The 22630-nt window shown below is 40.4% G+C and overlaps 1 protein-coding gene across 4 annotated transcripts in view; it reads right to left on the reverse strand.

The window, feature by feature from the left end:
* Positions 1–22630, reverse strand: part of CFAP20DC (CFAP20 domain containing) — a 223321-nt gene that overhangs the window by 56931 nt on the left and 143760 nt on the right. For 3 of the 4 annotated variants that reach the window (XM_079794556.1, XM_079794555.1, XM_079794557.1), the window contains 2 exons: positions 16745–17122; positions 454–657 (listed from right to left, as the gene is read on the reverse strand). In XM_079794556.1, coding sequence (XP_079650682.1) covers positions 454–657; positions 16745–17122 — 582 coding nt within the window. The remainder of the gene's footprint in view (positions 1–453; positions 658–16744; positions 17123–22630) is intronic. The other variant, XM_079794558.1, reaches the window with a different exon arrangement.

Below are 22630 nucleotides of genomic sequence, written 5' to 3' on the forward strand. Positions count from 1 at the left end.
GTGCCCTCAAGCGCAGGGAAGAGTCAGTAAACATCTGTGGTTTCTACAGAAGGTTCTTTTCTGACCTTGCATCCAAGCAATCCTTAGAATATTTATAGTCTCTTCCTATTTGTTCATTCATTGAACAAATATCAACCCTCCTGTGTGCCAGGGCTTGTACAAGGAGCTGGGGATGCAATGGGACATCTAGAATCTACAGCTAAATTATTCTTGTTTCTTTCAATGTGTGGTTTTATATATTAACACACAATTAGCATGCATTATTTGAGGTTAACTAAGACAACTGAGAAAAGTCAATGCCCCCACACCTGACAGACTATTTCCGAATGGGCTCTGAGTGTTGCTCATAGTGAGGATGCTTGTTGGGCCCTGGTTTTCCCAGGCAAGGAGGCTTTGTAAGGAAGGAGCTTGCTCCTTGTTAGGGCAATCAACAGACCAAAGCCCAGGACTTACAGGTGGCAGGCAGGAGTTCCAGGTGGTGGTGTCGTCACTGCTGGTACTTATGCTGACGTTACAGTTGTCCACCTGGGAGGCACTCAGGCCATGGGAAGCCCCCGTGTCCTCCAGATCATCATTCTGCTGCTGCCGTAGGCTTGCCAGCATTTGCAACTCAGATTCACTCATCTGGCTGGGCTGGTAGTTTCTCCAGTCATATTCCTGACCAAGAAAGGAAAAAGATGACAGAACAAAGGGTCACTTCGCCTTTCTTAATTTTATAGGCTATCATCAAGTGCTCTAGCCTTACCCCTGATATGGCTCCCCAGTGACAGAGGTCATGCCCAACATGCCTTTATTGATGCCTACCCTACCTGCCTGACCTTGTCTTTTTGCTCCTGACATGTCAGCCACACTGTGCTTCACTAAGATTCTCTAAAGCACTAATGTCTGCATTAGTGCCTGTTCCCATGCCAGTCGCTGGGCCCCATCTGCTGTCTAACTCCGAGGTATTTTTTAGTCCCAAATTATGTTACTACCTTGAGGAGGCCTTTTCTGACAACCACAAACTGGGTCAGCTCCTCCACTTTATGGGCTCACACAGAAGCTTAAAGTATTCATTTTTAGCATCTATCATAATTGCAGTTAGTAATTGGTCTTGGCATTCACAGGTGGTCTATGAGCTCCACAAAGACGGTCTTACTCCCACTATACTGCCCATGTCTGATGCTCAACCACTATTTGAGGACTGACTAAATAAACAAAAATTCAAAGCAGTTAAAAAAAAGAAAAATCGCTTCCCATAAAAATGTCCACGTTATAAGACATTGATGAATTTCATCCTTGTCATTATGACCAAATACATTCAATTTACAGTAAGATTGAGCATGACTAACGCTGTCAAAAGCCATCAAATAAAATATGAACTTAAGATGGGAACATGTAGGTCTGAAAGCCAGAAAGACCTCACAGCTACAATAAACACTTTTACTGACATGGACTTTACTATATTAGTACATGAAATCTGTCAGGCACAATTCCCCCCTGTTCCCCCCCCCCCCCCGCCCCCGCCCACCAGAATAGTACTACAAATCTTTAGAGGCTAATATAAATATTATTTTACTGTAGAGCGAAGAAACTGGCATATGGAATTTTTAAAACCTTTCCTTTCTCTCTGGCCTAAACCAAATTTGATAACAAATGTTAATTTCAACATTGCTAAGTGTTAGCATCATATATGAATGAGCATTGTGATTTACACCCAGGCCATGCAATCTCTAACAGGAGAGTTCATGAGCATTTGATAGCTTTGAGATTCTTGGGACAAAATAGACATCATGAGAAGATGAACAAAATTTATATTCCAAAGAAAAGCACTAAAAAGAAAAAAGGGAAATATAAATAGTTTAAATTTAAAAGAAATAGTTGGGGGAGCAATAAACACAAGAAGAGATGCTCAACATCACTGTCATTAGTGAAATTCAAATCAACACCACAATGGATACCATTCACACCCACTAGGATTGTTATAATACAAAAGACACACAGTAACGAATGTTGGCGAGGACACGAAAAAACTGGAATCCCCATACACTGCTGGTGGCAATGTAAGATCGTGCAGCCACATTGGATAACAGTTTGGTGGTTCCTCAAAATGTTAAACCTGGGCCCATGGCCCAGTAATTCACTGCTAGCTATATATCCAAGAGAACTGAAAACATGTGCTCATATAAAAACTTGTAAATGAATGTTCATAGCAGCATTATTCATGGTAGCCAAAAAGTGAAAACCCCATCATGTCATCAACTGATGAAGGGATGCTTGTTTATCCATACAATGGAATATAATTTAGATATAAAAAAATAATGATGTACCGATAAACCATGAAAACATTATACTAAGTTAAAAGGTCCTAGAGTATATAAGTCCATTTACATGAAATGTCCAGACTGAGGAAATCCATAGAGACAGAAAGCAGATTTGTGGCTTGGGGGAGGAGAGGGATTGGAGGGTGACAGCTAATGGGTATGGGGTTTCTTTTTGGGGTGATGCTAATGTTCTGAAATTACATTGTGGTGATGGTTACAGAATTTTATGAATATACGAAAAATTCCTGAATTGTATACTTTAAAAGGGTGAAGTTTATGGCATAAAAGTTATATTTCAATAAAAGAGCAGTCAGTAATCAGATGTGAACACAAGACCAGTCACTTGACTTTGGGCTCAACAGTGATCAAGTGAGTTGCTGTTCTGCAAGAAATGGAACTAAATGTTCTCAATCTGTCAAACAGGTATTAATATGTGGTATGATTAACCCATCTATTCATTTATTTATTGACTCCACAACCTGTACTGTGCCTGAGGTATACCCCAGATGCTAGGATGGAAAAACAAGAGAGAATGGGGCAGTGGATAAGCCAGACAGATCCATTCTGGGCCCTAGTTTCACCATTTACCAGTTGTACATGATGGGGCAAATTACCTAACCTCTCTGTGCCTAGTTTCTTCACCTGCAAAATGGAACCATAGTATATACCTCATGGAATGTTTGGTTAATGAAATGAAATACTGTATATCAAATGCTTAGCATAGTACCTGACAAACTAAGGGTCTTCAAACTTATGATTTGTACTTTTATCAGCAAGTGTTTGAATATGTACTTTCCAATATGTAGGTATATATAAATTAAACACATGTACAACTATATTAAAATAGTATGTATAGTATAAAACACACATAAAATTGAAATGAAAATGGTTAGGCTTAAAAAAAGAAGTGGAAATAGTTAAAACATTTTATTCCTGAAGCCCAATGGATTGTTCCTGGCACATCTTCTAGCGTGAGTACAATTCTCTTAGGAGACCACTGAGTTGGCAATCAATACATATGCTCCTGTTATTATTATTCTTTCCTCCCATTTTCTCTGTCCCCCTTCGTCCACTCATTCATCCATTCTGTGCTATGCTGGGAGCTGGGAGTATAAAAAAAGCAAGACACACATCTGTCCTCATGGAGCTCAAGTCTAGAAAGGAGGCGTAACAGTTATTCTCAAATGTACTGTGATCAACACTACAACAGCGACATGTCTAAGATGCAGCACAGCCGGACTAAGTGCTCAGGAGATTCAGAGCCTCCCAGAAGTCCACAGTGGCATTTGATAGTAATTCAATTTATTGACCAACGGAATGGGCAGCCGTCAGAGGAAGTGAACGCTCTCTACCACCCGCAGAGGTGAAGCAGAGGCTGGGGAAATAATAGCTGGCTGCAATATTGCAGTAATCTGGCATGGTGAAAATGGCTTGACATGTTAATCCATTAATTTATTCCACAAATACTTACTGAGACCCTGTTATGTGCCAGGAACTGTTGGTGCTAAGTTTGCTTAGACCTCTGTATTTCTATGACTTTATGTCATACAGTAATAATGTATTCTGACAACACCCTGGAAGGGGCAGCCAAAATTGAGCTGAGCCAAAGAAGTGACTTTCTCCAGGTTCATGAGTAGAGCAACTGGTGGCAGAGACAGGTAATTAGCTTAGTCCCCTGATACATTCTTGATTTGCAATCTCTTAAACCATATCTAAATCACCAGAAAGGCTAAATTATTCACTTTTTAAAGAAAGGATTGCAATAAAGTCTTCACATTAAAGTGGACTTCAGCCACAAGATGTCATCTAACTAAATTATGCATCTGCTGAGAGGCAAAGTGCTTTATGTAATTCTATCTCTGAAAGTCTCAAAATGCTATGTATAATACAATTTCATCTCAAAATATCCTTGTAAGAAAGAGGGGAGACTTTATCAATCAGATGGTTTAGGAACAAGGTAATAGGCACAGGGCTATATAATTCAGCTGTGTTCAGATTCCACGCAAGCCCTTCCATCATGAAGCCATTCAAGCCTTTTGTTTCTAAAGACATTATTAGGAGCCTAAGACAGTGAAGATGCAAACACAAGTAAGATATGGCCCCTGCTCTCACAGGCCTTCCAATCTAGTAGGACAAAGCTATCAAGAAATGAGCATAAAATAAGTACACATATCTGAAGTATAGTATTAATAATAAAACAGAACCCTGATAATGGTTAAAAGGAAAACTAACTTCAGCAAAATCATAAAATACAACAAACAAAAATAACCTTTCAACTAGAGGCCCTTTGATCTCTCTTCTCAAGATTTTAAGACAGACTAGCTTAATCAATCAAACATCGACCTACAGAGTTTTGTGAGCCTCAGATAGGAACTGTGGGAGACACAAGGCTAAGTTTCCAATGGTGGCATAGAGCCGAAATGAGACATGGCCATGGGTTAATAGATCAGATGAAGAACCTCATTCTATCCTACAAGGATGGGAGTGTAATAGAATTGGGAGAAAACTGGGTCGCTATTCTCATTCTGGAGCCTGTAAAATCTCATCCTCTCCTTCTAAATCAGGTTTGCACCGTGACAGTGCCTGACACCCACGCATAGGGAACATCATGTAACAACTCTTAGTAAAAGGTCTATAAGCAATAGCTGACTATGTGAATTCTTTTAAGTTATAGCAAGACTCTAAGGGATGGTGGCTGTTAGAGTAGAATACAAAAGGCAATGTGAGAAAAGGGAAATAGTCAGTCTGCCATTCAGAAAAGAGAGAGTTCACTTATAGAACCAGTGAAGGCTTCATGAAAGAGATTTAATCAAAATCTTATAAGACCAAATGGCTTCCACTTTGCTGCCCAAGTCTTATGAAAAATCTAAGATACCAGTTCCCAAATGGAAACTGCAAATGCCATAAATAGTAGAATGGATAGTGTGAGAGTCCACACAGTAAAACACTGTAAGCAATGAAATGAGTGATATACTGAATCTCACAAACAAGATGCTAAGTGAGAGAAACCAGACACAAGAGAGTATACATTGTGAAACTAGTCTTGGGAATCAGGAGTAGGTTGTGAGGGGACAGTGACAGAAGGGGGTGAAGAGAGGGAGGGAGCTTGATTAGGCTTCTGGGGTGCTGGTATTGTTCTCTTTCCTGATCTGGCGGATGGTCACTAGGGCTTGTTCAATTTGTGAAACTTCATCAAAGTATGTGTTTACTTCTCCATGACCAATGAGAGCACGGAAGTCTAAGACTTTCCTGAAAAGTGATTAGTTGTTTATCATTGGCACTTACTCGGGGCTGTCTCAGTGAGAAAACATGTGGCTGGGGTGTCAGTACCATTGGTAGTTTAAATTTGTATTTATTGTTAAGAATTTTGATGCTGTAATTAGAAAATTTTGGAAGTTTTTTGAACTCCCAAATGACAGCAAGAAAAGTAGAAGTCCATTTTCCAAAGATAATTTTAAACTTTAATTGGCATTTAATTTGAAGATTAATGTCCTCTCTATTGCTATTTACAGACAGTGTTTAATTTCTATGCTGATATTTTAAATAACGGCTGATAGTAAATTAGTGGTCCAGGGCATCTCTTTGCCAGCTAGCGCTCCATGAAGACTTGTTCTAAATTCCTGAGCTACATACCCCACACAAGCTTTTGTCCTGATTCATTGGGGACGCAGCCCACTGACAAGAATGAAGAGAAGACAGAAGCCACAACATGAGCTGTAAGTGACACATACTTGAGGACATAGCTCATTCACAATGTATGGCAGCTTGCAGTATGTGTTTCAACAGGCAAAGCGGTAAATCAAAACTAAAGACCAAGCCACGGCACAACTTGAAAAACTTTGCTAAACTTAAGGGATGGAATTTACACAGTATAAATCAGGAGTCAGACTGTTAGAAAGAACCAACTGTATGTCAATGGCATACACAGGGTAGGCTTACCCAGCTCCACTGCCACCTCTGAAATGTGTCTCATAAACATTTCAGCTTGAGACCTGGAGACACTTCACAATCTCTGACTCAGCCTGTACTTCACTATCAACACACACTACTCTCTTAAGAATGTCTCAGGTAGAGAATTCTTGGGTAATTAAACCCAATGGTGGCAAAATTCCTTGCAAAGAGAGTTCTTTTTATCTCATATATGTGGATCTCTCTTCTTTTTGGGGGAGCAGGGGGAGAAGAATTTTTTAAAAAGATCTTTATATTGATTTATTATATTTATATAGACTATCCTTTTAATCTGTGACCTATAAATGAATAAATACATACATTTTGCCTTGGTAGTCAGAGAGCTAATTTCAGGAGGGATTTTCTGACAAATATAGCTGAACTCTTATTAACCTAAAAGAGTTGATAAACAATTAGTAATTTCTCAGCACCTATTTTCTGAGTTCAAGGCACTCTCTGATTTTCACAATAAGCTATAGAGTGGAAGGAAGCTAGTAAAATAAAAGGGAACCGGTTTTATATTACATCCAAGGATATGCCTTCTACAAGGCGAATGTAGCCTTGTGCATAGGCAAGTATAGTAGCCATTCAATAAATGATAGATTAAACTATTATTTAAAGAACCTGGAGGAAAACAATTTCTGAGACTTCTCATAGAAATGAAAATAGCAGAGGTAAGCCAACGGACGCTCTTGAGTGGGAAGGCGATAACATTGGGTTTGAACTGTTTGCGAATGTAAAAGCCTGCTTGTGATACAGTGATGACAGACAGACTAACACCTGTGCATGGCTTCTGCACACTGAAATACTGAAGAGCTGCACGTGGCAAGAGAAGTGATGCTGTCACATGAACACAGAATTTAATTCGGGGGTGGGTTGACACTGCTCAGTCACTTACTAGATGTGAACAAGCTAAGGCCTCTCTGCTTCCTCGTCTGTCAGACAGGAATAAGTAAGGCCTCGCGTGCCGGGTGGAGATAGAGACTGCAGACAAAGCGAGGGGCACTTTGTAGAGGGCCTAGCACATGGCAAGTACCCCAGATCCTTAACCACCATCAAGATTCTTAAGCAAAGACTTTGACCTCGATGTGTTTAGGAAATACTCAGTCTAGTGTCTGTTACTTAAAATGGGAAAATGGTAAGTCTGACTTGCTGCTATTTAAAATTAGGCAAAGCAAGACACCAAAGACGATGGATTTCTTCAATAAACATTTGCTTAGTAGGATGCATCAGAATACTGGAGAACTGACAGTGAAATGTTAGAGTGTGTTGGCTAAATAACCAATGCATTTTCATTGATCCGTACTTCTGATAGTCTCTTAAATTTTGTCAAGTCTCTCTATCTACATTTCCTGAAACTTTTGAGAACTTGAAATTGCTTGCATACCTAGCTGCTCAGAAACGAAGACATCAAAATGTCTGGATGACATCTGCAATTCTCTATCAGTGACCAAATTTTGGACCATAATTCCATCTTAGATTATTTTAACATACTTCTACTCTAGACCATTTTGCCTTGGTCAACAACTAAATTAGACACTAGGCACAAAGAAAGTGAAAGGAAAAAAAAACCACTCGATAGCATCAGTAGGAGTTTGGATTGAAAATATTCAAAAAGAAGGCAGAAGGCTAGGAGCAAGTTCCACCTGAGAAATTTCTATGCTTAATGCCAATTCTTAATTAGTAGCACAATTGTTACTTGATTACCAAATTCTATAGCTTCAGCAATATGCCCAGCAGTACACTGACAGATGAAACTGAGATAATTACCTTGTTTTTCAGAGAAAAGAAGTGGTTTTGAGAAAACTTCAAATATTAGACTCTTTTCCAAAGGCTATTAATTGGTAGGAGTGTCCAATTTAATAAACAAAACATTCCTACCATGGTTAATATGGTTTATGAAATGCTACTAGTCCTGCCCAAGTTCAATTCACTCTATCAATCCCAAAGCTACCCATATGTGGGATCCCCTTTCCACGTCCCGCATGGTCCAGGGTTCCGGTTCAGGGTTCGAGTTCTGGAGAAGGGGCCGCCCACAAATGAAAAGAGACTAGAAGAAATTTAATTTGGCGATATGAGGGGCCAGGCGGTAGTCCAACTCTAGCGGGAGAACTACCCTCTGCTCTGGCCCTGCTATCCCTTTTATTGAGGCTATGGGGAAAACACCTTAGGCAGGAAATAACAGAAATATACACAAGATAAACAGAGGTGGAGGCTGCTTCAGCCAACAATGTTTAATCTAAAGGGTGAGTGGTTAGAGCAATTTAATGTTGTTGACAGCCTTCCTGGCTTCCTGTCCACATCTCTCTATTAGTGAAACAGTAATTGGTTTCCGGCACCCATCTACAGTTGAGCTCTGGGAACATGGTTGGCACACCGAGGGTGGTCTCTATGGAATGACTGAAGAGACATCATGTCCAGCTTCTGAATATTTTTCTCTCTTCAGGGTACCCCTGAGAAAATACCCATGTGTAATATGGCAGAACTGACCCATTAATTCACTCTGACGTTAGCATTCAATTAATTTATAAACAGAGGAAGCACACATAGTCAGCACTTACTGAACAGTACCCAGAACCAGTTCATGGAATTTTACTAAATTTGAAAAGGTTTCATTTGTGTCAGCACACCAGGTATACTGATTACACTTCTAACTACTCAAATAGATAGAAGAAAATATCCTGTTGGATTATGGGCTAAGTGTTCTACATGTACTATGTCATTTAATACAACAATCCTATGGAATAAGTATCATTTTCTCCAAGTCTATAGATAAGGTAACTGAGGCTCAAAGAGGTTAAGGAATATGTCCAAGGTCACTTAAGTACGAAGAAACAAACCAGGACTCTAATCCAGGTGTGTCTGATATGAGCTGCTGCTCTAAACCAGGAAGTCCACTGCTCTTGACTTCTTGGTTTTAAAGAATGAAAATGTAGATACACTTGACATAGAATCCTATTTGGGGAAGGCCCTGAGGGGAAAGCTGCACACCAGGTGGCCCAGAGCAGCATGAGGCCAGTGAGCACCTGTGGTGGAAGCTGCTGAAGGAGGGACAGTCACCCCTAAGTAAACCTGCACCGTTGGGCCAGGGCAATGAGCATGTGAGTAACACACAGGGCAACTGGACCCAAAGCAGGTGTTTTGCAACAATGCACTATTGTTGTAGCTAAAGCAAGTCAGGGGTCAGAAAGACATTTATGAATTCTTCAAACAATGGAGTATTGTTGGAATGACAGCTGCAAAGGCATACTTGAGTGGCAAATTCAAAGGAAGACAGATGGCTTCCCTTTGAACAAAGAGTAATATATACCCTAGAAAACACAGAACTTTATATAAGTGGAACAATGTTTTAAACATTCTGAAATAACTTACAAATTCACTTTTCTCTAACTTTGTAGAACACCAATTGCATAGAGGAGTAAACTTTTATTACTTTTTAAAAATATGATGATAAATATGTCCTGCTCCACTACTGGGATCAAGTTCCTCAAGAAGGCAGTGAAACTCATCCTTCTTCATTATCCAAAGTAAATTGCTTGACCTGGAGAGTATTATGCTAAGCGAAATAAGCCAGTCCGAGAAAGATAAGTATCACATGATCTCACTCGTATGTGGAATCTAATGAACAAAATAAACTGATGGACAAAATACATCCAGAGACATAGAAGCATAGAACAGACTGTCCAATCTCAGACGGAAGGCAGGTGTGGGTGGGGAGAGAGGAACCAGGGAACTTAGATGCATATATGCATAGCCCATGGACACAGACAATAGTGTGGTGGAAGCCTGGGTGGGGTGGGTGCAGGGTGGAGGGGGCCAATGGGCAAAAAAACCAACAACACAGGGAACATCTGTAATACTTTCAACAATAAAGATAAATTAAAAAACAAACAAACCACAAAGTAAAGTGCTTGATGATTAAGGGGAAAACATTATTCCATGGCCTAAGATATCTTTAAAAGTGTCCTCCTATAGTTCAGTTTTGATTTTCAAAAATGGAAATGTGAAAATTAAAGTCAAAAGTTCTATATGAATCATTTTATAATTTTTTTTCCTATAAAAAGTCAGATCTTTATTTTTCCCCCTACAGAGAATAGCTGGATTTGTAATTGGTAGCTTATTTTTTCATTATGAAAATAACCATTTTTCCATAAGCTCAAACTTTTTCTGGAGCCATAAAGTCTGTATATACATCTTTTTTGTTTGTTTGTTTAAAGATGCACACAATGACATTTGTAGGTTTAAAATGATTCACTCAAAATTGTTTGAATGCAATTATATATGTGGAAAATTTGAATTACCAGCTATCTACATTGTTGCAGTATTACCCAGTGGGCTGCACTTCTTTCTTAATTAAAAATATCTGAACTTGCCCCAACCGGTTTGGCTCAGTGGATAGAGCTTCGGCCTGAGGACTGAAGGGTCCCAGGTTCGATTCCGGTCAAGGGCATGTACCTTGGTTGCGGGCACATCCCCAGTAGGGGGTGTGCAGGAGGCAGCTGATCGATGTTTCTAGCTATCCCTCTCCCTTCCTCTCTGTAAAAAAAATCAATAAAATATATTTAAAAATATATCTGAACTCTATTAAAATATGAATAAAACATTGTAAGGAAGAATTTACCAAGCAGTTAGCAAATCAATTTCAGTAAGCATTCTTTAAGAATTACTAGTATCCTCCATATCAGGGGATTAGAAAGACAGTTGTCCTGTACCTTCTTCTTCTTCTTCTTTTTTTTTTGGTAAGAGCCTTTAATTTTCCTTTATCATAAAGTTGCTTCATGCTGGCACTTTGCCAGAGCTCAGGGATGTCCACTTATAATTCCTGATTGCAGCACCTTGAAGGCTAAGTGGAGGCTCAGATCTGCCTGCAGTGATCCACAGCCCAATAAATGACATGATCATCCACCCCTCTGGTTGCTCAAGTTCCAAACCTAATGTCATCTTCGATTCTTCCTGTTTCCTCTTCCTTAAATCCTGTCAGTCCTACCTCTCAAATATGCCAGTAATCTGCCACTTCTCTTCATCTCTACTCTGAACTATCAGAGTGATGCCTCAACTGCTCTCCTTGCTTCTGTTCCTGCTCTGAGGAGACTTTTTGAATGTAATGCCATTGCTTGCTTAAAACCTTTCAAAGACTCGGAATAAAGGCCACCCTCCTCACTTTATGTGCTCTGGGCTCTGTTTACCTCTGACCTCATCCTCTTGTATTTTCTCCATGCCCATATATCCCAGTTACCATGGACCCACTTTATTCCTCAAAAATGCCATTTCAGGAGCTTTCTACTTACTGTTCCTGATGTCTAAAGCACTGTTCCCAGGTTCTTTACAGAGCTGGTTTCTTCTTAAATTACATCTCAACCCAAATGTTACCTGAGACCTAAAGTACCACCATTCTGCCCAAATCTGCCACTCTATTACATCACCCTGGTTTTCCCCCCTACACCTTTATATAGTTTACAATCATTTTATGTATTTGGTTGTTACTGTCTGTAACTCCCAACAGAGATAAGTCCCCTGAGGAGACGGGCCTTATTGTCTTGGTCAGAATATCTCTAGCACCCGGGAGAATGTCTGCATGATAGCTGTTAACGGAAAAGGAGATGTTCTTACTTATCCCAGGAGTGGAACCAGAATAGCTGTATCCCACCACCTGGAGGTCCTTTATTTTGCAGGCCCAGCTTAGGTGGCAGAAACTGCCATGAACCCGTCAGCGCTCTACATAAAGGGACTACCGCTAGTCAACCAAGATAACTTCACACCTGCATTAATATTATTAGATGGACTTCTAGTCCCAGGATAACTCTCAAAATTTTCTTTCTGCATTAGTACATTTCCTATGAGTCATACCAGTAGAATCCTTGTAGCCTGTCTGAGCTGATCATGTCTGTGTTAGAATTTAATTCTTGAGCCACACTAGTCAAAGTATTAAGTCTTAAATATCTTGAAAGAAAGAAAAGTTTTCCATTCAAATTAAATCCATTTGTAGAGGCAATTAGGTAAAAGAAAAAAGATCCAGATGGGAAAGAAAGTAGAATTATATTTGCAACAACATGATTTTATATATAGAAACTCTTAAGGAATTCGCAAAAACATGGAGAGAACTAATGTTCAGCAAGGAAGCAAGATAGAAAATCAATAGAAAAAACAATTGTATTACTACAAGCTAGCAATGAACAAGTCAAAAATAAAATTAAGAAAACAATCCCATTTACAACAGCATCAAAAAGAATAAAATACTTAAGAATAAATTTTACAAAACAAGTGCAAGACTTGTACACTGAAAACTACTAAACATTGCTGAAAGAAATGAAAGACCCAAATAAATAGAAAAACATCCCATGAATTGGAAGGCTTACTATTAAGATGGCAATATTCCCCAAATTCCAGCTGCCTTTTTTAAAAACAGAAATTGACAAGTTGATCCTCAAGTTCATATGGAAATGCAAGGGACCCAGCCAAACAAAATCAGGAAGAATAAGGTTGGAAGAGTAATACTTCCTGATTTCAAAGCCTACTGCAAAACTGTAGTAATTAAGGCAGTGTGGTACTGCATGAGGATAGTCATATCGATACATATATAAAAGCCTAAGTGACCGTTTGACCAGTAGCTATGATGTGCACTGACCACCAGGGGACAGATGCTCAATGCACAGGCATGGAAACATGGAACAGACTGATGAATCTCAGAGGGAAGGGGAGAGCGGGAGGAGCAGTAAGAGATTAACCAAAGATCTTATATGCATACTAGAGGCCCAGTGCATGGATTCATGTACTGGTGGGGTCCCTCGGCCTGGCCTGTGGGGATGGGGCTGAAATCGGCAGTCCGACATCCCCCGAGGGGTCCCACATTGCGAGAGGGTGCAGGCCAGGCCAAGGGGCCCCACCGATGCATGATTCCGTGCACCAGGTCTCTAGCAGATCAACAAAAGAGAATTGAGAGGTCAGAAGTAACTTTGGCATGTATAGTCAACTGATTTTCAAAAAAGGTGACAACTCAATAGAAAAAAAAGTCTTTCAATCAATGGTGCTGGCACAAATGGATACCTACATGCAAAACAATGTAGTTGAACTTTCAAAATAATTAATAAAAATTAACTCAAAATGGACCATAGGACTAAATTTAAGAGCTAAAATTATAAAACTCTTAGACAATAACAGGAGAAAATGTTCATGACCCTGGGTTAGGCATATAACACCAAAAGCACAAACAACTGAAGGGAAAAAAATAGATAAACTGGACTTCATCAAAATTAAAAACTGTTGTGCTTCAAAGGACACCATCAAGAAATGAAAAGACAACTTACAGAATGGAAAATATTTGTTTATCATATAACTGACAAGGAACTTGTATCCAAACTCTTACAAGTGACAATAAAAAGACAATAATCCAGTTTAAAAATAGGCAAAGGATCTGAATAGGCATTTCTCCAAAGGAGATATATAAATGGCTAATAGGCACATGAAAGATGCTCACCATCTTTAGCCATCAGGGAAATGCAAGCCCCAACCACAATGACACCACACCACAGGAAGGCTTAAATAAAAAGACAGACAGTCAGAAGTATTGTCCAGGATATGGAGAAATTGGACCCCTCTATTGTTGATGGGAATATAACATGGCACAGCCATTTTGGAAAACGGTTTGGCAGTTTCTCAAAAGTTAAATGTAAAGTGCCTTATGGACCAGCAATTTTACCCTTAGGTATATACCAAGAGTACTAAACCGCATGCCTACACAAGAACTTGCACATGAATGTTCATAGCAGCATAATTCATAATATAGTTCCAAAGTGGAAACAACCAATGTCTACCAACTAATAAATGAATAAGCTAATACGGCATATCCATATAATGAATTATTATTCAGGCATAAAAAGGAAAACCTGCCACCACATGGATGAACTTGAAAAACTTAAGCTAAGTGAAAGAAGTCAGACACAAAGGCCATGCTTCCACTTACATGAAATGTCCAGAATAGGCAAATTCATAGATACAAAAAGTAGACTGGCAGTTTCCAGGAGTTTAGGGGGACTGTTAATAAGTATGAAGTTTTTTGGGGGGTGATGACATGATTTAAAATTAGATAGTGGTGATGGTGGCACAACTGTGTGAATATACTAAGGAAAGACTAAATTCTATATTGTGAGAATTAAATCTTAGTAAAGCAGTCCATAAAAACCTATGGGTTTTTGGGATCTGGGGAAAATCCCTCTGTGGAGCTAACACACATGACACTTTTTAGAGGACACTTGTTTCCACAGATTCTTACCTGCAAACATCAAGTGGAGAGAATGTTGCTCATTAGAACCCCTTCACTATGACCTCGAATTTCCTTTTAAATGGTGTCTCTGGAAGAGCACTCCACTTTCCTTGTAAACTCACTCCGAAATGGGGCAGACCGCCCTAGGCCTTCAATAATTCTATCTCCTATTAAACTGAAATGATCACATTCACAAATTGAGCCATAGATTGTAGTGATTTTGTGGGCTGTTAGAGATCAAATTTTATTAGTCTGAATGTTGACACTGAGGGCAAAGCTCTCTGCACAAATGGGAAGCAATGCCTTTGTGCCTCTATCCCCTCATCAGAGACAAAGCTCCTCTCCCTGTCATTCTCTGAAGCCACTGCTGTTAGGGTTTGTGGCTGTAAAATGGACTAGTACCAACTCAGAGGGCTCCTGAGCAGAGCAGACACGGGTCAGGCTTGTGCTGTGAAGTTTGCAGTGCGTGGCTGTAAGAAAGCTCTCCTGAAATAATGCAAATGACTTCTGGAAACTGTCTTATCCTAAAAGCTTCTTAAACGAGGAGAATGGGAGGGCAAGTTCCTGCTCTCTCTCCAAACTTCAGCCCCTTTGCTCCCTCCCTTATTCCCTGGTATTATCAGAAAGCACTATTTTTCAGGCAGTGGACTTGCTGAGTGTCCAGGTACTTAAAGTCCATTTGTGCCAAAGTCCCCAAGCTGATTGTGATGCTCTGATTTTTATCTCTACAGGAAGATTTAAAAAATGGAAATAAGCAACCTTTGGGATATATAGGATGACAGATTCTACCTAATGGAAGGTGGAGGCAAAGAAATTAGGGAGAAAATGGAGTGGAATGCTCCTCCAAGACTTGCTCTGGTTCTGTTTTTGGCAGCCCAGCATGGTAGAATAAATCTCTAAGGTTAGTTATTGGCTGCATTCCAATCATTAGCACAGCCAAAGAAAAAATGACAGAGAGAACAAGAACATTTGTTTTAGAAATATTTTCAAAAATAAAACATGCAAAAATATTATTGACTACTTTCATCTGAAATCACCATAAAAAATCCATTTTTATTAGGTTAAGCGATTTACTATTTTTTTACACGCACACATACAAACATGCACACAAGCATAAGAAATAAAAAGGGGAAAGTTCATTTGTTTTATTTTTGGATGTTTCTTAAAGAGAGACCATTGCTTTTATGACTTAGTGCATGTTTATGCAGAATAGGATGGTGGCCACAGCCAGTAGTTCTAGACACAGAAAATTTAGCTTCAGGTTGTGACTCTCAAACCAACTGTTGTCCTGGAAAAAACTGTGTAACTATTCCAAACTGCAGCTTCCTCATCTGAAAAAAAGGGGATGATAACAGTCTCTCCCTCTCGGGGTCATCATGAGGATTAAATGGAATGCTTCATGGAAAAGGCTTGGTACAATGACTCCCATGTGGTAAATGTTTAAGAAATATCAGCTATTTCTATTTTATAGCTGATGATGTATATGTGTCTTACCTGTGCTAGGTAATAATTAATCCACTCTAAATTGCTTAGAATATAATTGAACCAAAGCTTTACATTTTAACACGTTTGGAATACTTAGGACATGACAAAGAGAAACACTCTTTAATGTTTAGAAAATGGAATATAAGTGTCATCTGTCCTGCATAGTCTCTGGTTTCTAAGTGCAGCTACGGGGGAACTGAAGGAAGAAAAGGACAACACAGGAAGAAAAAAATCAATCTGATGGACATGAAGATAGCCACCAAACTAGCCTAGGGATTTATTCAATGACATTGCTTTACTGTTAACCTTCACTCATACCATTTATTATTTGGAGAACTGCTGCAAAGTGAATAGAATAATGATGTTTTTATGGCTCCTAATGTAGATTGTTATTGAAAATCTGTCAACTTTACTGGCAAGCCTTTGGCTCAAAAATAAGATCTTCATTTATAATTTGCAAGCAGTGATGACTAAAATAATGAGAAGTAACTGGGAAATAAAAAAATAACTATTATGATAATTATCTTACTCATTAAAAACATGAGGCATTCTATTATCATTGGGATGTGCAATACTCTTTAACAGCTGCTGTTAGTGAGCTAAAACACATCTGAATAGGAAAGCAACTACATTACTGATCACCCAAATGATGAAAAATAGATACTGCTGAGAATGTGTGCAAAGTGGAACGGAACAGAACACAGCAGGATGGGCGCCCGCGTATGTAAACCAGGGTGGAACCACTTACTGCTACTCCAGGAATCGGTCTCAGCTTCTCCTCTGAGATTTCCTTCAGGGAGGCTTTGTTCACTGAAGCTGGCACTTGGTGGGCTGGTGGGTCCTTTGCTTTGATAATGGGATCTGGAGCATTCTGAGAGGGTTCACTGCTTCTTCCAGGGGGAGAAAGGCATGGCACAGGCACCAAACTCGGTTGAAAGCTGTTTCTATCTATCTGCTGCACCAAGAAATTCTGGCTTTCTGATGCTTCTGCTTCTGTGTAGGCACTTTTTAGATATTCTTTACTTGTCCACCTTGCAGCCTTTCCCAGCATGCTCTCTAATGTTAACTGAGTTAACCCTGAAGGACTAGTTGTTGGACTAGGAGAATCCTGGACACTGTAGTTACCCTATACAGGGGGAACAAAGTGAAAATCATTGTGAGCTGAAACATGTGGTGAATAAATTACTAGTATAATTTCTTAATAAGTTAATATATTCTATGAATAAACCAAAATATATACATACTAGAGGCCCAGTGCATGAAATTCATGCACGGGGATGGGGGGTGGTGTGTCCCTTAGCCCAGCCTGCAACCTCTCCAATCTGGGACATCCCTCTCACAATCCAGGACTGCTGGCTCCCAACTGCTTGCCTGCCTGCCTTCCTGATTGCCCCTAACCGCTTCTGCTTGCCAGCCTGATCACCCCCTAACCACTCCCCTGCCAGCCTGATTGATGCCTAACTACTCCCCTGCCAGCCCAATTGCCCCTAACTGCCCTCTCCTGCAGGCCTGGTCACCCCTAACTGCTCTCCCCTGCAGGCCTGGGTCCCCCCCAACTTCCCTTCCCTGCAGGCCCGGTCACCCCCAACTTCCCTCCTCTGCCGGCCTGGTCACCTCTAAGTGCCCTCCCCTGCAGGCTTGATCGCCACCAACTGCCCTCCCGTGCAGGCCTGGTCCCTCCCAACTGCCCTCCCCTGCTGGCCATCTTGTGACAGCCATCTTGTGTTCACATGGGGGCAGGATCTTTGACCACATAGGGGCAGCCATCTTGTGTGTTGGAGTGATGGTCAATTTGCATATTACTCTTTTATTAGATAGGATAGAGGCCTGGTGCACGGCTGGGGGCCGGCTGGTTTGCCCTGAAGGGTGTCCCAGATCAGGGTGGGAGGTTCCCTTGGGACATGGGGTGGCCTGGGCGAGGGGCCTGTGGTGGTTTTCAGGCTGGCCACACCCCCCGGCGACCCAAGAGGAGGCCCTGGGTCTGGGATTTATTTATCTTCTATAATTGAAACTTTGTAGCCTTCAGCAGAGCCCAGGGCCGGCCAGAGCGGGTGGAAAGCTTGGCTTCCTCCATCACCGGGGGCAACCCAAGCCTCCTGCTTGCTCCGTGGCCAGCCGCCATCTTGGTTGGGTTAATTTGCATACTTGCTCCTGATTGGCTGGCGGGCGTGGCTAGTGGAGTGATGGTTAATTTGCATGTTTCTCTTTTATTAGTGTAGATATTTTATTTTATTCTGCAATAAAAAATATGAGTTCCCGTCGAAACCGGTTTGGCTCAGTGGATAGAGTGTCGGCCTGCGGACTGAAAGGTCCCAGGTTCGATTCCGGTCAAGGGCATGTACCTTGGTTGCGGGCACATCCCCAGTAGGGGTTGTGCAAGAGGCAGATGATTGATGTTTCTCTCTCATCAATGTTTCTAACTCTCTATCCCTCTCTCTTCCTCTCTGTAAAAAATCAATTAAAAAAAATATATGAGTTCCCAGACAAGCTAAAGGAGTTCATCACCACCAAACCACTATTGCAGGAAATATCAAAGATTCCTCTTTGAGAAGAAGAAAAAAGATGAATAGAATGTCAATATATATCAACAGTTATTTTAGATGTAAGTTGATTAAATGATCCAGTCAAAAGACATAGGGTGGTTGAATGAATAACAAAACAAGACCCTTGCATATGCTGCTTATAAGAGACTCACTTCAGATCAAAAGACACACAGAGACTGGAATTAAAAGGGATAGAAAAAGATATTTCATAAAAATGGGAAAGGGGCATAGGGGAATAAAGCTGGGGTAGCAATACTTATACCGGACAAAATAGACTTTAAAACAAAGGCTATAACAAGAGTCAAAGAAGGACCCAGCAACTCCACTTCTGGGTATTTATTTGAATAAACCCAAAACACTAATTCAAGAAGACACATGCATCCATATGTTCATTGCAACATTATTTACAATAGCCAAGATGTGAAAGCAATGTAAGTGTCCATCAATAGATGAAAGGAAAAGGAAGAAGTGGTGCATACATACAATGGAATATTACTCAGCCACAAGGAAGAATGAAATCTTGCCATCTGCAACAACATGGATGGACCTAGAAGATAATATGCTAAGGGAATTAAGTCAGACAGAGAAAGACAAATACCATATGATTTCACTTACACGTGGATTCTAAAAAGCAACACAAACAAACAAACAAAATGGAAACAAACTCATAGACACAGAGAACATTTTGATGATTGCCAGATGGGAGAGAGGTTGGAGCAATGGGTGAAAAAAGGGAAGAGATTAAAAAGTACAAATTGATAGTTGTACAATAGTCATGGGGATGTAAAGTACGGCATAGGAATATAACCAATAGTATTGTAATTACTATGTACGGTGTCAGATCGGTACTAGATTTATCAGAGTGATCACTTTGTAAAGTTATAGAAATGTCTAATCACTGGATCATACACCTGAAACTAACATAATATTGTATGTCAAATGTAATTGAAAAAAATAAAAATAAATAAAAATTAGGTCTTTCTGAAAAAAAAAAAAAAAGAGTAACTAAAAACAGCAATGTAAAAAGATACAAATTATTTGCTAAGATGCCCTGCTATATCTACCTCTGATCCGAGTAAGGCACATTTTTTTTAACCAGTGAGTAACAAGAGAACATTTAAAAAATAGTCACTCAAATATATTAATTCATTCCAAAGAATGTCTAAAGAATAGAGGATTCATAGAAAGTTATCTAAAATATCTAAGAATTTTATATTTGATTTCCTGACAAACTAACACCATGGGAAGAGAAAGAACTAGAATTTATGGCAATTAGCATATTTAAGCAGGAAAATGCTACTCTAAAAAAAAGTGGGCCTACTGAAGTATTTTTGCCTTATATTATTGTAGGACAGTTTTATTGTTCAAAAGAAGCAGATAATAGAACATGTTTGGTGAAACAGTTTTCTTACATGAAAATTTCAATTACAAAAAGTGTTTTCCCTCTACAAGATATAAACCTCATTAATATAATTATTGGGAAAACTGAAAGTGAAAGCTAGAATTTTACAAATATATAGTTCTGGGATTACCCCTAGAAAAGCAAAAATTTTAATTTTTAAAATTTTAGAAAAGAAGGATTAAACATAAAATCAATGTCCATAAGGTAAATAATGGAAACAAGAAATATAGTACTACTAGAGGCCCGGTGCACGAAATTCGTGCACGGAGGGGGGTATGTCCCTCAGCCCAGCCTGTACCCTCTCCAATATGGGACCCCTTGAGGGATGTCCGACTGCCCGTTTAGGCCTGATCCCACCGGGCAGTCGGACATCCCTCTCACAATCCAGGACTGCTGGCTCCCAACTGCTTGCCTGCCTGCCTTCCTGATTGCCCCTAACAGCTTCTGCCTGCCAGCCTGATCACCCCCTAACCACTCTGCTGCCAGCCTGTTTGCCCCCAACTTCCCTCCTCTGCCGGCCTGGTCACCCCAAACTGCCCTCTCCTGCAGGGTTGATCACCTCCAACTGCCCTCCCTTGCAGGCTTGGTCCCTCTCAACTGCCCTCCTTTGCAGCCCGGGTGCCTCCCAACTGCCCTCTCCTGCTGGCCATCTTGTGGTGGCCATCTTGTGTCCACATGGGGGCAGGATCTTTGACTACATGGGGGCAGCTATATTGTGTGTTGCAGTGATGATCAATCTGCATATTACTCTTTTATTAGATAGGATAGAGGCCTGGTACAGGGGTGGGGGCCAGCTGGTTTGCCCTGAAGGGCATCCCGGATCAGGTGGGGGTTCCCTTGGGTTGTGGGGCGGCCTAAGCGAGGGGCCTGTGGTGATTTGCAGGCTGGCCACGCCCCCTGGCGACCCAAGCGGAGGCCCTGGTATCTGGAATTTATTTTCCTTCTACAATTGAAACTTTGTAACCTGGAGCGGAGCCAAGCCTGGGGCTCCCTCCGAGGCCGGCAGCCATTTGTGTTGGGGTTATAATTGAAACTTTGTTGCCTTAAGCGGGTGGGCCCGGCCAGGGTGTGTGGAAAGCTTTGCTTCCCCTGTTGCCGGCGGCAACCCTGGCCTGCTCTCTCAAGCTCCATTCTGCCGCCATTTGTTTGAATTTGTTTACCTTCTATAATTGAAACTTTGTAGCTTGAGTGGAGGCAAGGGCAGGCAGAAAGCTTGGCTTCCTCTGTTACCTAGGAAACCTTGCTCTCTGTGGCTGTAGCCATCTTGGTTTGGGTTAATTTGCATACTCGCTCTGATTGGATGGTGGGTGTGGCTTGTGGGTGTGTCGGAGGTATGGTCAATTTGCATATTTGTCTATTATTAGATAGGATTTTTCTTAGTAGATTTTTTTGCTATAAAGTAAAATTAAAGAAACAAACGTAATCATTGCTGATACTTGCCATGGTAGATTTTTCCCATTTGTATTATCTATTTAAATATATAATAAATAAATGGATGTTAAAATGATAAACTTAGAACAAAAATATCAGTAAAAACAGAGTACATTTTAAAGATATTACTTGATATCTATGGAATGTGTATCTTCTTAACAGTCACAAAGAATCAAATACCCAGTAATTTCCACTGTTTGGCATTTGTAAACAAAATATTTGAGTGACTGATTAAATTGTTCAGTTTCTTCCTGAATGTTTGGCCACCATACACGCTCAACACACAGGTCACTATCTAAGGTAACATTTCCCTTTTGGTAGAAGTGAAGTATGTATGTGTAAAGAAAGATGAGAGAGCCTGCTAAAGGTTGGGCACAGGGCAGGAGAGGAATTTATCAAACCTTTCCATTGGAAGTGATCTACCTATCTATGTATCTATTTATCATTGTTCTGCCTCTCTTCCTTTCTTCCTCATCATGGGCTAAAATATTGCTCCAGGCACTGCAGACACTGGGAATATAATGGTAGACCACAACTTAATCCCGGCCATCCAAGGACTTTTTCCTGAAGGCAACCAAGAGTCATAGAGTGATTTGAGGCAGAGGAATGCCACATTGGCACAAAATAGAAGGCATGGGTATGATTTTTGTGTGAATATTTTTTGTGGGATGTCTAGAATGTTCTATGGAGATAGTAGAAAGGGAGACCAATTAGGAGATGATTAAATTGTTATAACCAGAAACAATGAGGTGGCTGTTAAGGAATGGTGGTGACAATGGGGAGGTTGGCTGACTTGAGGGTTCTATAGAAGGCAGAGTGTTATTCTTTGTGACTTTGGAAAGCTTACATGGAGTCTGAGATCCCTAATCATGCCATGTTATAATTCTTTCTTATAGGAAGTAGGTGAGATTAGCAGACAACAGGGCTTTTATGAAAGGCACACTCAGCTCTTAGAACCTTCCGTAAGAAATAGCTTGCCTCTCTGTAGTAAGGAATGAAAATTGTGAAATGTCTAAGGATTTTTTATGAATATTTCTTTTTCTTTTAAAATATATTTTATTGATTTTTTGCAGAGAGGAAGGGAGAGGGATAGAGAGTTAGAAACATCTATGAGAGAGAAACATCGATCAGCTGCCTCCTGCATACTCCCTACTGGGTATGTGCCCGCAACTAAGGTACATGCCCTTGACTGGAATTGAATCTGGGACCCTTGAGTCCACAGGCCAATGCTTTATCCACTGAGCCAAACTGGTTAGGG

The sequence above is a fragment of the Cnephaeus nilssonii genome (genome assembly GCF_951640355.1).
Source record: "Cnephaeus nilssonii genome assembly, chromosome: 17".
In the NCBI taxonomy this organism is placed as follows: domain Eukaryota; kingdom Metazoa; phylum Chordata; class Mammalia; order Chiroptera; family Vespertilionidae; genus Cnephaeus; species Cnephaeus nilssonii.